This window comes from Mus musculus, chromosome 9 (assembly GCF_000001635.26).
Source record: "Mus musculus strain C57BL/6J chromosome 9, GRCm38.p6 C57BL/6J".
Taxonomy (NCBI): Eukaryota; Metazoa; Chordata; class Mammalia; order Rodentia; family Muridae; genus Mus; species Mus musculus.
In genome coordinates, this window is record NC_000075.6 from 53,794,319 (window position 1) to 53,810,739 (window position 16,421).

At 43.7% G+C, this 16,421-nt stretch overlaps 1 protein-coding gene across 4 annotated transcripts in view; it reads left to right on the forward strand.

Moving 5' to 3' along the window:
• Window positions 1-16,421, forward strand: part of Slc35f2 (solute carrier family 35, member F2) — a 46,729-nt gene that overhangs the window by 22,886 nt on the left and 7,422 nt on the right. The window contains exons 1-6 of one of the 4 annotated variants that reach the window (XM_006511460.2): window positions 173-462; window positions 3,520-3,695; window positions 6,693-6,820; window positions 12,300-12,459; window positions 13,728-13,884; window positions 15,368-15,420. In XM_006511460.2, coding sequence (XP_006511523.1) covers window positions 188-462; window positions 3,520-3,695; window positions 6,693-6,820; window positions 12,300-12,459; window positions 13,728-13,884; window positions 15,368-15,420 — 949 coding nt within the window. In that variant the 5' untranslated portion in view covers window positions 173-187. Of the gene's footprint in view, window positions 1-172; window positions 474-3,480; window positions 3,696-6,692; window positions 6,821-12,299; window positions 12,460-13,727; window positions 13,885-15,367; window positions 15,421-16,421 lie in introns of those variants that run through there. The other 3 variants (XM_006511462.3, XM_006511461.4, NM_028060.3) reach the window with 3 other exon arrangements.

Sequence of the window (16,421 nt, forward strand, 5' to 3'; positions counted from 1 at the left end):
TACTGAGTGAATAAAAGAAGATATAATTTTATTTGAAAGCAATGACTAGCTGTGTTTTGGTGTTTTTGGAGTGGAAGAAATACTAAGCTATACATTAGAGTTTTCTGGGAGAAAGAATAGAGGAGAATAAAGTGCCTTTTCTTTCTTTTTTTAGTTCTCATATTCACAGAAATATGTAAACAGTAACATGGCAGAGAATAAGATACTCAGCCCATTTTCTGCCTTCCCATTCCTGCCCACAGCCATGGGCTCTTGGAGGCCCTGCTCCCACAGCGAGCAGGCAGAAACTGGGAGTCCATCCTGTAGGCTGTGGACATCCGGCTCTTTGAAGTTCACTTCAGTGGAGGTTCTGTTTGAAAAGGCCGACAGGATATCGTCCACAGCGGGACTCGTGTTGTTTCCAGAAGCTTCCTTTAGCTGGGGAGTGTTTTGTGTGGTGTGGAGTCTGACAATGCCCCTTTGGTAAGATGCAGGTATGCCTGTGGGGCCTGAGATCGTTTTGAGGCCCTTTCGTGATTAACCTTCTTTCTTAAACCTCCAGCTCCCTCCACCCACTCTCCCCCCATCGTCCATTATAGATGAGGTCATTAGGATTTGGAGCCAGGAGAAGTGCATTGCTTTAAGTCTCCACATTAAGTTTGGATCTCTCTCTCTCTCTGTCTCTCTGTCTCTCTCTGTCTCTCTGTCTCTCTGTCTCTCTCTCTCTCTCTGGCAGTCATACTTCACTGTTGGCGGATGGCTTGCTTAATTGTGCTGTTGTAGACTGCAGAAATGAGCAGGCTGGAGGAATTCTGCAGTGTGTGAACAGGCTCAGCGTCTCCTTTTCTTACTCTCACTTCTTTCACATGTATCATTGCTGTCAAGTTCATTATGGGATGTGGACCACCCTCTGGGTTTGATTAGCTTCTCGGGGCTTGATTGGATTTTCTGTGCTTTCTCCTGTGACTGCCCGACTTGCCAGGTTTGCTCAAGGAAGGGCCGTGACGAGAGGGGAGAGGCCAGACTTGGGTGGGACTTTGAAGAAGTTGGGCTCTCATGTGAGGGCAGAGGGGACCCACTTATGGCCTTAGACAGAGAGTGATCCCATTAGATTAGAATTTAGAAAGGGACTGTTTTAGTGTGGAGGCAGGGTTTGGGGAGAGAGAAGGTGTCTCAGGAGATCAGTAAGGAAAGGGTTGCTGTCTCTCAAACCACATAGCCCTTTGCCAGGATGCTGCACAAGGAACAGGCCACACCCACAGAACCCAGCAGTCAGAGGGCTCATTGGATAAAGGTGCTTGCTGCTAAACTGAGTGACTTGAATTCAGTCTCCAGACTCACATGGTTGGAGTGAATAGATTCCTGCAACTTATTCTCTGGAATCCACAGATTTTTGAGTGAGCATGCATGCACACAGTAAATAGATACAATAAAAGCATTTTTAAAAATTCTTCCATGTTTTTACAGTATGTCTGAGGCTGCCTTTTTTTTTTTTTTAACATTTAAGCCTTTGATATTGGTGTGATATTTGGTTGTTTATTTTTGAGGTACTGAGGGTTACATCCAGGATTTGCTCCTTGCAACAGCTCTCCTGTTAATCTTATCGTGTGGACTGACAACTTAGGTTGGTTTGAAGGTTCATTTAATAAAGAATTCAAATTTTATGTCAATGATTACTTTTAAGTTTAAAAAGAATCGCTTTTGCTGGGCGGTGGTGGCACATGCCTTTAATCCCAGCAATTGGGAGGCAGAGGTAGGTGGATTTCTGAGTTCGAGGCCAGCCTGGGTCTACAGGGTGAGTTCCAGGACAGCCAGGGCTATACAGAGAAACCCTGTCTCGAAAAAACCAAAAGAAAAAAGAAAAAAAGTATTGCTTTAAGCTAGGTGTGGTGGTGCACGCCTTGATCCCAGCATCCCGAAGGCAGAGGCAGACGGAGCTCTGAGATCCAGGCCAGCATGGTCACAGCTAGAGCTGCATGGCGAGACCCTTTCTCAAATCCTGCTTCCCCGCCCCCTGGAGAAATATTTAGATTTTTAGGTTGTTTCAAATAAACATTGCAGTGTGCTCGGGTCCGGCTCCATATCCAGACCCTCCGAGAGCTAGCTTCTGTGCCTCTTAAATGTCTTCCTTGTCAATTTTCAGTTTTATTCTTGCTCTCTTCTACCTGTCTTTCTAAAGGACACATCCTGCCCTCTGTTGATACCTGCTTCCCAAACCCTTTCTCCACCCCTGTTCCCTCCCTTTTTTCCTATTCCTTTATTTAGACGGTCTCACTATGTAGCCCAGGCTGACCTTGAACTCACTTTGTAGCTTGAACTGTCCATGAACTTGGAAGTGTTCCTCCTTCCTCAGTCTCCTATTTAAAATATATATATTTCTTTATTGTGAGTGTGTTTGTGGGGGGAATGATGGCCAGAGTGTGTTTGTGTTGAGATCAGAGGACAACTCTTGAGGGGGTCTGTTCTCTCCTTCTCCCACGTGGGGCCTGGGGATTGAACTCAGGTCATCAGGCTTGGCAGCAAGCACCTTTACATGGTGAGCCATTTTGCTGGCACTTTGTCTTTCCTTAAAAAAAAAAAAAAATTATGTAGTTTCTCTCTCTCTCTTTCTATTTTGTGTGTGTGTTTGTATATGTAGGCATGCATATATGATACACCCCCACCCCATCCCAGTAGTATATGGTGAGCTAAGTAAACAAAATGATCTTTTAATGGATAGCCAGTGAATGGAAGACTAAGTCTTCTTGGAAATGGGGGTGGAGGTAAGAGAAAAATAAAAGAGAATAAAAATAAAATATTTCAAACTATATTAACTCAACTTGTATGCCCATAAGGTAAGCAATATGCTGAAATCAAGAAGCTTGGAAGATGTTTGAGCTGGTAGAATGTTTGCCTTGCATGGATGTGGCTCAGGGTTCTGTCACTTGCATGTTATAAACTGGGTGTGGTACCTTAAGTAACCCTAGGAAGGTGGAGGCAGAAAGATCACAAGTTCAAAGTCATTATCCACTTGTACTTTTGGCAAGTACAAGGCCAGCCTGGGTCACATGACTCTCTCCAAATTAAATATGTAAATTAGTGGCTCAGTGGGTAAAGTGCTTGCTTTGCAAGTGTGAAGACATGATGATTTCAGATGTCCGGACCCAGAGAGCTGGTAGTGGGCATCTGAAATCCCAGTGGTTCTGCAGGAGTTGGGAGGTGGAGACAGGAGAACCTGATGCTTAAAGGCTGCTGAAGTGCACGTCGGTGAAACAAAATTGGTGAAACAAAACAACCCTGTTCACAAAGTGAAAAAAGAAGATGGAAACACAGGGTTGTCCTCTGACCTCCACACATGAATGTACAAACACACATATACACACAGACACATTACACATACATACATATATGCACGAGGGAATAAAGTAATTATTTAGGATGATTATTAGAATAAAACAGAAGTATTCATATTTCCACAGTCATTCATATGCATTTAAGTGTGTGTATATGTGTGAATTGCAGGTTCTTCCAAGTCAATCCGAGCTCCTTCTTCTTCCCTAGGGATATTTTGAAGACCATAGCTCTGGGCCAGATGCTGTCCTTGTGTATTTGCGGCACGGCCATCACCAGCCAGTATTTGGCAGAAAAGTACAGAGTGAACACGCCCATGCTGCAGAGTTTCATCAATTACTGCTTGCTCTTCCTGGTTTACACGTTGATGCTGGCGTTTCAGTCAGGTACGTCACATGTGGGAATCATCGCTCCATAAATGTTGTATTTTTCCTTCTTTTTTTAAAATCTTTTTTTGCATGTGTATGTGGGGCGTGTATGTGTATACATGTGTGTATGTGTGTGTGTATATATATGTGTGTGTGTGTGTGTGTGTGTTTGAATATGTGTGTAACCTAAATCAACTAGGAGGCTACAGTAGTTCCATTTCCATCATTTAAAACCACTAATACGTTTGTTATCTGCTAAGGGAGTCAGTGTTGTTCCTATGAGTCTAGATTAATAACTTCCTCCCTCCCTCCCTCCCTTCCTTCCGTGGTAACAATGCTGTTCCCAATCCTCTCTACATCTTTTAAGATTTGCTTATTACATGTCCTGTGTGTCCACCTGAGTGTCTGCATGCATGTGTGTTGGGGCATGCATAGAGGCTTGACGAAAGCATTGGCTGTTCTGTTGCAATACTCTCCTGTTTTTGAGGCAGGATCCCTCTCTGAACTTAGATCTGTGTTTTCAAGCACCATCGATCCTCCTGATTCCACCTACCTTGGGGTTGGGGTCACAGGCTTGGAGTTGGGGTCACAGGCTTGGAATTGGGGTCACAGGCTTTGGAGTTGGGGTCACAGGCTTGTATGCAGGAGGCTGCTTCTTCCCTGGGTTCTGTTATCTGAACTCTGCTATTTGGGATTGTGAAGCCTGAGCCATCTCTCCAGCCCTTTGCAACTTTTTAAACAGTTGTCATAAACAATTTACCAAGTTGTTCTTGAACTTTTAACCTTCCTGCCTCAGCCTCCTGAGTAGTTGGAAATATAGCCACCAGACCTGTCTATTAACATCATTACTATTCATTGTTATCACTACTGTAGGAAACCAAAGCCAGTTGTGAGAACGGAGAAACACATTAAGGTACCTTAGTTGGCAAGATCTCTAGGGCAGTATCTTGGGTTTGAGCAGAAGTGGCTTTACTCGGGATAGCTCTGCACTCTGCTTTCCTTAGGAGGCACCCGCCTGAATTCAGGAAGACAGTGTGATTCACAAATATGTCAGTGTGGTCCCTTGAAGCCATGGCTGTCATATGCGTTTCTGCCATGTGTTGAGGACCTGGGCTTTCAGGATGTTCTTGGTAGCTGGAATTTTATGATGCAGGAGTCTTTCTGAATAAACACTCTGACACCAGTGAGAGTGGAAGAGAGGAGACATTACCTGTGGACCGAAGCCAGGACAGCTCCTGAAAGGCTTCAATGCTGGGTCCAGTTGGTCTTCTTATTTTATAATCTAAAACCACAAGGTGGAGCTGGCAAGTAAACGTGATTTTACAGAAGCCTGCTAGGCAGTCAGTGGGTTGTTAAGGTCAGCGACCATTGTTTCAGCCATTTCTCCAGAACATTCTGTTCCAGGTAGCAAGTGAAGTCTTTTCTACCTTATTTTATTCTACTGTGGTTATTTGGTTAATGTTCTTGATCTTAGCCAAAATGCCAAGAAGTGATAGCCATTTGGATATGATATGAATTTCATTTCTGAGATAAAATATTTGATAAAGGCAACTTAAGGAAGCAAAGGTTTATTTGCCTTTCAGTTCCTTCCCTCCCCTCCCTCCCTCCCTCTCCCCTCCTTCCCTCCCTCTCTCTCTCTCTCTCTCTCTCTTTCTTTCTTCCCTCTGTTTTTTTCCCCTCCTTCCCCTTCCCTCTCCCCTCCTTCCCTCCCTCCCTCTCTGTCTCTTTCTCTCTTTCTTTCTTCCCTCCCCTTCCTTCCCTCCTCTTCCTTCCCTTCCCTTCCCCTCCCCTCCCCTCCCCTCCCCTCCCTTTCCTTTTCTTTTTCCCCCCCTTTCCTCCCTCCTCCCTCTCTCCTTCCTCCCTTCTTTCCTTTCCTTCTGTTTATTTCTGTTCTCAACCATACAACCATACAACTGGGTTGGAGTTCCTTTTTGTTGAGCAAACTGACTTGGAATTCATAGAGATCCACCCTTCTCTACCTACTGAGTTCTGAGATTAAAGGCTTGGACTGCCATGCCCCACCATTTCTTTTCTTTTTCTTTTCTTTTTTTTTTTCCGAGACAGGGTTTCTCTGTGCAGTCCTGGCTGTCCTGGAACTCACTCTGTAGACCAGGCTGGCCTCGAACTCAGAAATCCGCCTGCCTCTGCCTCCCAAGTGCTGGGATTAAAGGCGTGCGCCACCATGCCCGGCCCCACCATTTCTTTATAGATTGTCTTACCAAAAAGCCTCCCAACACATGTGCCAGCACTTGATCTCTTGTGAATCAGGAGATGAGTAAATCCTATTTAATTTAAAGCAAGGGAGTTGTGTGTGTGTGGTGGTTAAAAAGCATTCGTTCTGTGGTGCCACTAAGGCTTTCCCCAAGCTTATGGCTGGCTCGAATTTCACTCGAAAGCCTGTCTTCTTCTAAAGAATTACCTTGCTGTGTTTTCTTCAAAGAAACTCTCGCTAGGGGGTCTGATAACCAATTGATCTCTCAAAACGTCTTCTTTTCCAGAATAGTCTCTGACTCACCAGGAATGGCTTTAGTCATGCTCATGGATGGATATATTATTTATTATTATTGTTTGAGACAAGGTCTTATGTCTCAGGCTGGCCTTTAATTCCCTACATAGCCATGGATGACCTTGAACTGCTGGTCCTCCCATCTCCACCTCCTGTGTGTGTATCACTGTGCCAGGTCTATGTGGTGCTGGGGATGGAACCTACGACTCTGCACGCTAGGCAGTCACCCTACCAACTGAGCCCCGTGCCCATCCTGACTATTCTATCTGTGTCCTTCTGCTTTTCTCTGGGTCTCTCCCTGGTGTTCTCCTCGAAGAGCTGTGTAGTCTTCAGCTTCCCACTCGGCAAACCTTGTGCTGATGGCACGGATGCCTGGCCTCTGGGTAGCTGAAGTTAGGACAGGCCACATTTGAAATATACAGCAGACCCTTGTTTTGACTTTCTGGTCTACAGGTTGATGTGTGTCATGTCACGAGCCACTTTCACTCACCCAGATTTCTTTCAACCAGGCAGTGATAACCTCCTGGAGATTTTGAGAAGAAAATGGTGGAAGTATACTCTCTTGGGGCTTGCCGATGTGGAAGCCAATTATCTGATTGTCAGAGCATACCAGTACACGACTCTGACCAGTGTCCAGGTAAGAGAGGGTTTGGGCATTTTGGAGTTTATGCTTCCTAGAGGAGAACATGCATTTGTATAAGTTCATCTAATTTTATCAGGAAGCTGTGCATTCGAAGAAGCCCTGAACAGGGGTGGATGCTAAGTGCTTCCCAGTACAGCATGTACTGTGCAGACTCACGTCTTCTGAAATCACTGACGACGTATACTCCCTAATCACTTTCGTGGTTTCTTACACTATAGCAGATCTGATCTGTGCTGAGCCAAATAAGCGTGAATATTTAGCTTACGCTTGCTGCCGTGATATTGACTGGAGTTCTAATGTATGTTTGACTTAAACACCAAAGTAAGTGTGGCTCTGTACTGCAAAGGTGGAGGTTTGCAAGCCAAGCAGGACGTAGAAACCCACTGACGGAGCCTGCTGGACACACCAGAGAGAGGTGTGGACAATGGTGAAACACTTGTCCCTATTTCTTCATAGATTTACTTTAGAAATTATTACCATTATTACTGTGTGTATGAGTGTGCCACGGCTCCTGGGTGGAGGTCAGAGGACATCTGTGTGGAGTCAGTTCTTTCCTTCCACCTTCCATGAGCTCCGAGGGTCTCCAAGCTTGTCCAGCAAGCACTGTCACCCACTGGGCTGTCTCACCAACTCATTATTGGCTTTATTCTTGCTGAGTTGAAAGAAAAATATTCCTTCATAGCATTATGTCTCCACTTTGCTTTTTTTTCTTTTAAAGATTTATTTATTTATCATATACACTGTAGTTGTCTTCAGACACTCCAGAATAGGGTGTGTCAGATCTCATTATGGATGGTTGTGAGCCACCATGTGGTTGCTGGGATTTGAACTCAGGACCTCTGGAAGAGCAGTCAGTGCTCTTAACCTCTGAACCATCTCTCCAGCCCCATGTCTCCACTTTGTATTGTTGACTCAGTCTTTCTGTCTGCAGTCTTGAGTCTTAGTGTTAGTAAATGATGAGACATGCCACGGTCCTGCTTAATAACATGTTAACATATTAATTAACAACATAACAACAAAATGTTCTGTAAATGGAGACCAAGGTGAGTCAGATGAGAGTTCAGGGTTTAATAGTTCTATAACTCTTTTTTCTCTTAACAAAAGGTCTTGCTATGTATCCCTGGATAGCCTGGTACTCACTATGTACTGAACTCACAATCTTACCCTTCAGCTACCCCCCCCCCCCAATAAATAATCCCAAGGGCTAGGATTACAGGTAGGAGACACTGTGCTTAGTTTCTATAGCTTTAAAAAAATTTTTTTCGGGAGGCAGAGGCCAGCCTGGTCTACAAAGTGAGTTCCAGGACAGCCAGGGTTATACAGAGAAACCCTGTCTCAAAAAAACCAACCAACCAACCAAACAAACCAAAAAAAAAATTTTTGAGACAGGGTCTTGTGTATTCCAGGTTGGTCTCCATTGTAACTGAGAGTGATCCTAAGCTTCTGGTCTTCCTGCCTCCACCTCCCAAGTGCTATAACTGCAGGTATACACTGCCACATTTGTTTTGTGCAATACTAGCTGGGATTGAACTCAAGGCTTTATGCTTGCTAGGCAAACACTCTGCTCATGATCTGCACTCATCCTGACCCTCCTCTTTCAACTTTTTTAAAATTAAATTTTATTTTATGTATTTTGGTAGTGGTGGTGGTGGTGGTGTGTGTTGTGTGTGTCTGTGTGTGAATCTTTTGACTGCATATTTGGATATGTAACATTGCTTAATGCCCTCAGAAGAGGGTGTCAAAGTCCCTGGAACTGGAGCTGCAGACAGTTATAAGCCTTCATGTGGATTCAGGGACCCAAACCTGGGCCCTCTGCAAGAACAACAACTACTTTTAACTTCGAAGCCATCTCTCTTACCCTGTGTATGACTACTTTGCCTGTGTGTGTGTGTGTGTGTGTGTGTGTGTGTGTGTGTGTGTGCGCGCGCGCGTGTGTGCATTTCTATACGCATGTGTGTGTCTAGTGGTTAAAAAAAGGGCACCACAACCACATCCTCTGTCATTGCAGTTCCTGGTTTTGTGAGCCACATGAATGCTGGGAATTGAACCCTGGTCCTCTTGAAGACCATCCAGTTCTCTTAACCACTGAGCTCTCTAGCTTTTCCCTAAAACTTGTTGAGGTTTCATTTTTCTCACTATCTTAGATCTTCAAATTCTAGAAACTATCAATAAATTGAGGTGAAATGAAACGTGTTTTACCTTGAAAAGGCAAGGCTTGGTGAAGATCAGTGTTTTTCCAATGTGAACTTAAACTAAGTAAATGACTGTACCTTTTATCTAGTCAAACTCATTTTTATATCCACGTCCCTCGTACTGTACTCTGTTCACTGTGACAATATGATAATTTAAAAAATTTACATTAAATGAGACTTTTGGAACTGAAAGTATCAAAAACAAGCAAACACAGACCTCCACCCCAAGAAAACATTCAGAAAGGAAGTTCCTGTAGATAGTGACAGGTGTCAGATAAGAAGTGGTGGCATTTCAGAGTGGGCGGGGCCTGGGATCATTAGCTCTGGTCCCAGCATTTTGTCCTTGGCTCAGAGACTGGCTGGCTGGAGATTACTCAGTGGTAGAGTTGGGGATGAAGCTTCTGTGGTTCTTCCAGCAACTCTCGCAAGGACATGCCCCATCCAGGGTTCTAAAAGGTAGATTAGCTTTGACCGTGTTAAGCCGTTATGGCTAGACTCAACTGGTGTCTTCCAGGCATTGCTTAGTGGTTTGATGTTCAGTTGTGCTCAAGGAAACTCAGGGAGACTAAAGAGTAAGAAATATGGCAGGACCATGACTACTGGTGGTTTGCTGGCCTCCATTGATGAACACAAGCAATAAACTGTTCTAGCTGTGCGCACACGCGCACACACACACACAGAGACAATGTCAAATTAAGAACTGAGAACCTTTTTTTTTTTTCCATTTTTATTAGGTATTTAGTTCATTTACATTTCCAATGCTATACCAAAAGTCCCCCATACCCACCCACCTCCAATCCCCTACCCACCCACTCCCCCTTTTTGGCCCTGGAATTCCCCTGTACTGGGGCATATAAAGTTTGCGAGTCCAATGGGCCTCTCTTTCCAGTGATGGCCGACTAGGCCATCTTTTGATACATATGCAGCTAGAGTCAAGAGCTCCGGGGTACTGGTTAGTTCATAATGTTGTTCCACCTATAGGGTTGCAGATCCCTTTAGATCCTTGGGTACTTTCTCTAGCTCCTCCATTGGGAGCCCTGTGATCCATCCATTAGCTGACTGTGAACATCCACTTCTGTGTTTGCTAGGCCCCGGCATAGTCTCACAAGAGACAGCTACATCTGGGTCCTTTCGATAAAATCTTGCTAGTGTATGCAATGGTGTCAGCGTTTGGAGGCTGATTATGGGATGGATCCCTGGATATGGCAGTCTCTACATGGTCCATCCTTTCGTCTCAGCTCCAAACTTTGTCTCTGTAACTCTTTCCATGGGTGTTTTGTTCCCACTTCTAAGGAGGGGCATAGTGTCCACACTTCAGTCTTCATTCTTCTTGAGTTTCATGTGTTTAGCAAATTGTATCTTATATCTTGGGTATCCTAGGTTTTGGGCTAATATCCACTTATCACTGAGTACATATTGTGTGAGTTCCTTTGTGAATGTGTTACCTCACTCAGGATGATGCCCTCCAGGTCCATCCATTTGCCTAGGAATTTCATAAATTCATTCTTTTTAATAGCTGAATAGTATTCCATTGTGTAGATGTACCACATTTTCTGTATCCATTCCTCTGTTGAGGGGCATCTGGGTTCTTTCCAGCTTCTGGCTATTATAAATAAGGCTGCTATGAACATAGTGGAGCATGTGTCCTTCTTACCAGTTGGGGCATCTTCTGGACATATGCCCAGGAGAGGTATTGCGGGATCCTCTGGTAATACTATGTCCAATTTTCTGAGGAACCACCAGACTGATTTCCAGAGTGGTTGTACAAGCCTGCAATCCCACCAACAATGGAGGAGTGTTCCTCTTTCTCCACATCCTTGCCAGCATCTGCTGTCACCTGAATTTTTGATCTTAGCCATCCTGACTGGAGTGAAGTGGAATCTCAGGGTTGTTTTGATTTGCATTTCCCTGATGATTAAGGATGTTGAACATTTTTTCAGGTGCTTCTCTGCCATTCGGTATTCCTCAGGTGAGAATTCTTTGTTCAGAAGAGCTGAGAACCTTAATTCACTCTTTTTTCCTATCTTGCCATCGATTTTGAATTTGCTATAGTTTGAATACTCATTGTCCCCGTTTGATAAGAAGAGCAGTTAAAGGGGTTACAGCAAGTATCTTATGGACCCCAAATGATGGAGAAACATATGCTAAAAATGAACAGGAGTCTGTGCTGGGATCAAGCATGTCTCACATGGTAGAACTGACCTCTCTGTCAGGGAGATGGTTTCTGTTCGTTGCCTCACTGTAACCTGTACTTGGTAATACTTTGCTCAGTTACAATTGAATATTGGACTTTGTGATGTCTAATTTCGTGTCTGTCCAGTTTAGTCTGTGCTCCTCAGGATAGGGCTTCTACCTTGTTCAATTTTATATTCCAACTCCTCTTATGATGTGCCCCACATCACCCCCATGGCCCGGTGCTTGCCAGACAAGTGCTTTGTACTTGAACTGAACACCCAAACCCTCTTACAGAGTCCTGGACACTGGTCATGCTTACTAAATGTCTGTTGGTGGAGTAAATGGATGTACTGGAAGGAAACTCTGCCTTCCGAGTTTAAAGATAAACAGAGGGGAAAGCAGAGGCTCCTGGGTAGGATGAACAGATTCAGCCTTTGGGTGTTTTCTGTTTCGAGGAAGGTTTGGTGTATGTCAGGCTGGTCTAGAATTTGCTATGTAGCCAAAGATGACCTTGATCTGCTCTTCCTCCTGCCTCTAAAGTACTGTTTTATATGGCACTGGAGATCAAACCCAGGGCCTTGTGCCCGCTAGGCAAACACTCTATTAATTGAGCTGCATCCCCAGCCTGACTTCTTTTTTTTTTTTTTTTTTTTTGGCGGCAGGGGAGGGGGTATTTATTTATTTACTTTTATTTTATATATATGAGTACACTGTTGCTGTCTTCAGACACATCAGAAGAGGGCATCAAATCCCATTAGAGATGATTGTGAGCCACCATGTGGTTGCTGGGAATTGAACTCAGGACCTCTGGAAGAGCAGTCAGTGCTCTTAACCATTTTTTCTCCAGCCTCCACCCCCCACCCCCCACCCCCCACCTCGAGCCTGACTTTTAACCATATAATTTGGGGCAACTAATCTTTCTTTAGCCTTTGGGGTTTTGTATGCACATCTAAAACAGGTTTGCAGTCCCAAATCTCACAGAGGGACTGCAGCTCTGGTAAGTGCTTGCGTTCAGGGTCAGCAATAACAAATGTTCCCTAAGTGCTTTCTCTTGTTAATTATGCTGCTGAAGTGGTTGAGGCTGCGTGCTTTTCTTTTCCCTGCAGCTCTTGGATTGCTTTGGGATTCCTGTGTTGATGGCTCTCTCCTGGTTTATTCTCCGGGCAAGATACAAAGTGATCCACTTCATTGCTGTGTTTGTCTGTCTGCTGGGTGTAGGGACCATGGTTGGTGCAGACATATTAGCTGGGCGAGAAGATAATTCAGGTGAGACTGTATCACTTACACCTGTTAGTCTGGCAGAGTTACACTGACTGAAGTGGGTGATAGAGGAACTCAGCAGGAGTCCGTGCTGTGAACTAGTGCGGGGGAGCAGGCTTGCTGGGCTGGCCCCTCCTCAGTGAGGTGTGCTGGCTTCCTCAGCACTTCCTGTAGCACTTTCTCATTTGCTGCTAAACATTTGGTGGTTGTTTTCTTGTTTAGCTGCCTTTCCCCATTTAAACGTGTTTAAAATTTTGTTTTGAATATATTTGTAGAAATCATCTTTCTCTTAAATCACTTTGGATGTGTTTTTCCAAAACCCTCTGTTGTTGAGCTAGCTCTCTTTTCTCCCCTTTATGGCATTCTTTTGTTTCTTTTTCTTCCTCCCCTTTTCTTTGTTTCTTCTCTCTTTCCTTCCCTCTTCCTTCCTTTCTTTCCATCCTTTCCTCTCCCTACCTTTCTTTTCTTGAACTCAAAAATTCAAAACCCTCCTTCCTCAGCTCCCACCCCACCCCACCCCCACCCCCACCCCCACCCCCACGGCAGTGGGAGGACATCCTACTCAGCACCACTCTCAGGTGGTAGTGTTTCATTTCCATCAAAAAAGAGACCTGGCTGTTTGTTTTGATCTGAGTGTTTTAGTATATTTCTCTCTCTCTCTCTCTCTTTCTTTCCTCCCTCCCTCCCTCCTTCCTTCCTTCCTTCCTTCCTTCCTTCCTTCCTTCCTTCCTTCTTCCTCCCTCCCTCCCTCTCTTCCTTTTTCCTTTTCTTTTTCTTTTCTTCTTTTGAGACAGGATTTTTTCTTCTTTTTTTTTTTTTTTCTGTGTATCCCTGGCTGTCTTGGGTTAAAGGTGGGTGCCACTACTGCCTGGTTGGAATATTTCAGTTCACAATATAGATGCTAAACCAGGTCTGAATTTACCAGATCTCCAAGATAACCTTAGTATCTCCTTGGATCAAAATAAAACCATTTCTTTCACCTAGCATCCTTTCCCGAAGTTCTAACAAATTCCCTGCACTACAGTCTGTGAACTTGTCCTGTCTTTAAATGGCTTTCTTTCAGGATGCTACACAGTACCATCTTCCACTCTGTTGGTCTCCCAGGGAGTAAAAATGTGAAAACGGTGTCAGTGTTGTGCCAGACAGTAAGGGTGAGAGCCTTTAGACTTACAGAAGCTAGGATTCAATAAAGTTTTACTCAAATGATCAGTGTTTGCTAACTCCTGGCTCACCCATTGACAACACATTTCTTTTTGTGCCTTGCTGCCCTGTAGGGAGTGATGTTCTTATTGGTGACATCTTAGTCCTGCTTGGGGCTTCCCTGTATGCTGTGTCTAACGTGTGTGAAGAATACATCGTGAAGAAGCTGAGCAGACAGGAATTTTTAGGAATGGTGGGACTATTTGGAACAATCATCAGCGGCATACAGCTGTAAGAATTTAAAACTTTTCATGAAAACGAAAGGAAGAAGGGGAGAAGGGGGCAGAGGGCAGGACAATCAGGGATGGGGAGTGACTTACAACAAAGTGTAATGACTTATACTTGAAGGGTCGGCAAAATGCCCCAGGAGGTGAGGATGCTTGCTGTCTAGCCTGAGGACCTGGCTTCAATCCCTAGGACCAACATGACACCAACGTGACAGAGAAGAAAATGTAAATGGTCCTCTCCCCTCCGGGGCACACTGTGAACATGTGTGTATGGGACCTTGCACATGTTTTTTTCTCTTTTGGTTTTCGAGACAGGGTTTCTCTGTGTAGCCCTGGCTGTCCTAGAACTCATTCTGTAGACCAGGCTGGCCTTGAACTCAGAAATCCACCTGCCTGTGCCACCCAAGTGCTGGGATTAAAGGCATGTGCCATCACTGCTGGTTTTTTTTTTTTTTTAAATTAGTAAGTAGGGGCTCAAGAAATATCTCAGCAGTTGAGATCTCTTGTTACTTTGCCAGAGGACCTTGGAGGGTTGGGTCTCGGCACCAGCATGATGGCTTACAACCATTATAACTCTGTTTCCAAGAGACTAAACTCTCTTTTCTGCCCTCCAAGGGCACCAGCACATACATAGCACGTAGATGTAGATGCAGGCTGAACACTCATACACATAAAATAAAAATAGATGAGTCTAAAATAATGAATGGGAAAATATTTGATTGCTCCAACTACTGTTGTTTAACCTTACATCACATTTGAAATCTATAACTTGGGGCTGGAGAGATGGCTCAGTGGTAAAGAACACTGACTGCTCATCTGAAGGTCCTGAGTTCAAATCCCAGCAACCACATGGTGGCTCACAATCATCCATAATGAGATTTGACACCCTCTTCTGGTGCATCTGAAGACAGCTACAGTGTACTTAGATATAATAATAAATAAATCTTTAAAAAAAGAGAAATCTATAACTTGATAAAATTGAATAGAAGATCTTTTTTTTTTTTTTTAAATTCGTTTGGGTTTTGAGACAAAGTTTCACACTATAGCTTAGGCAAGTCACTGTGTTGCCCAGACTCATGACAATCCTGCTTCAGCCTTCTGAGTTCTGGGAGTTCTTACCAGTATAAGCCACATGCCTGTCCAGATATTTTTATTTTATTTTATTTTATTTATTTATTTATTTATTTATTTATTTATTTATTTTTGGTTTTGGAGACATATTTCTCTGTGTAGCTTTGACTATGCTGGAATTCAATCCGTAGAGCAGATTGTTCTCAAACTCATAGAGATCCACCTGCCTCTGCCTTCCAAGTACTGTCAATCAAAGGTGTGTAGCACCACCACCTGGTCAATATTTTTATATTCTAAGAAAAAAATTAAAACTCAACGTAACTCTTTTCCTTGGCCAAATTACAGCTTCTAAACTCTCTATGAAATCAGAAAAGTTAACATGTGGATCTTTACACAGCTTCTTGTTTTGATCTTAGATTGATTGTGGAATATAAAGACATTGCCCGGATTCAGTGGGACTGGAAAATTGGTATGTATCTAAAGGATAACCTTTTAAGTCAGTATTCTGTCCTTTAACTGACAAAAATGCTCACCAATCCAATCATGTTTTCATATCTTTGGGAATTCATACCAGCGGTGATGGCCTGCTCTGAGAACTGGTGGGTTAACTTCTATCAGGATTAATTCTTGATCTTTGTCTGAGGTAATAGCTTTTCTTTCCTAGGAATTCTGAATAAAACCAAGGCTGATCTTTGTCACACTGCTAAGTAAATGAGTCTACATATCAGGTCCTCGAACTTTTAGCGCTTACCATGGGCTTCACGTTGTGATGGATGGTTGTATAATCACCCTCTGTCCACTGTTGCTCCAATGCCTCTGATATCTGTGGGATAAGGCCTTGAATATCTGTGGGAAGAAAGCAGAAGGTGTTAGGATAGTTAAGAAAGATTTGAGCCTTAATGATGGGTAGTAGTTAGATAGTATGTAAGTGTTGCTGAAGATTGTATGCTATAATTAGATAATGGAGGGAAATTTAAATACCCTAGATACCCCAAAAGTGCATGCCCCCCCCCCCCTTGTGTGTGCATGTGTTGAGATAGGATGGGGTTTTAAATAGTGCTTACAAAGTAGACATTGCTACTGCTGTAAACATCTGCATGGTTAGCATTGTCCTAGAGACTAATCTTGTTCTTAGAACATGTAATTCAGTGGGCTGAAGAAAATATAGTGGATCTAATGTCTATCTTTGATGTCCTAAAAATACTTTATTGCAAATCCAGTCATACATACCACATCAACCAACCAATCAGACGAAAGTGCACAAGGCCAGTGAGGAATTTTGTGTTTTGACACGCGATATCGACCTGGCTTTGGTTGAACTTTTATATCAGAGCCAGCCTTTTGTCTTGGTGGATGGCGCAGGATGAAGGCTGTTGGCGCAGTCATACCCCTGTTGATCATCTAACTCCCTGTTAGATTTTCACAGCATGTTATTTTATGATTACTGTTTTCCAGAAAGCTTTGTAGTCT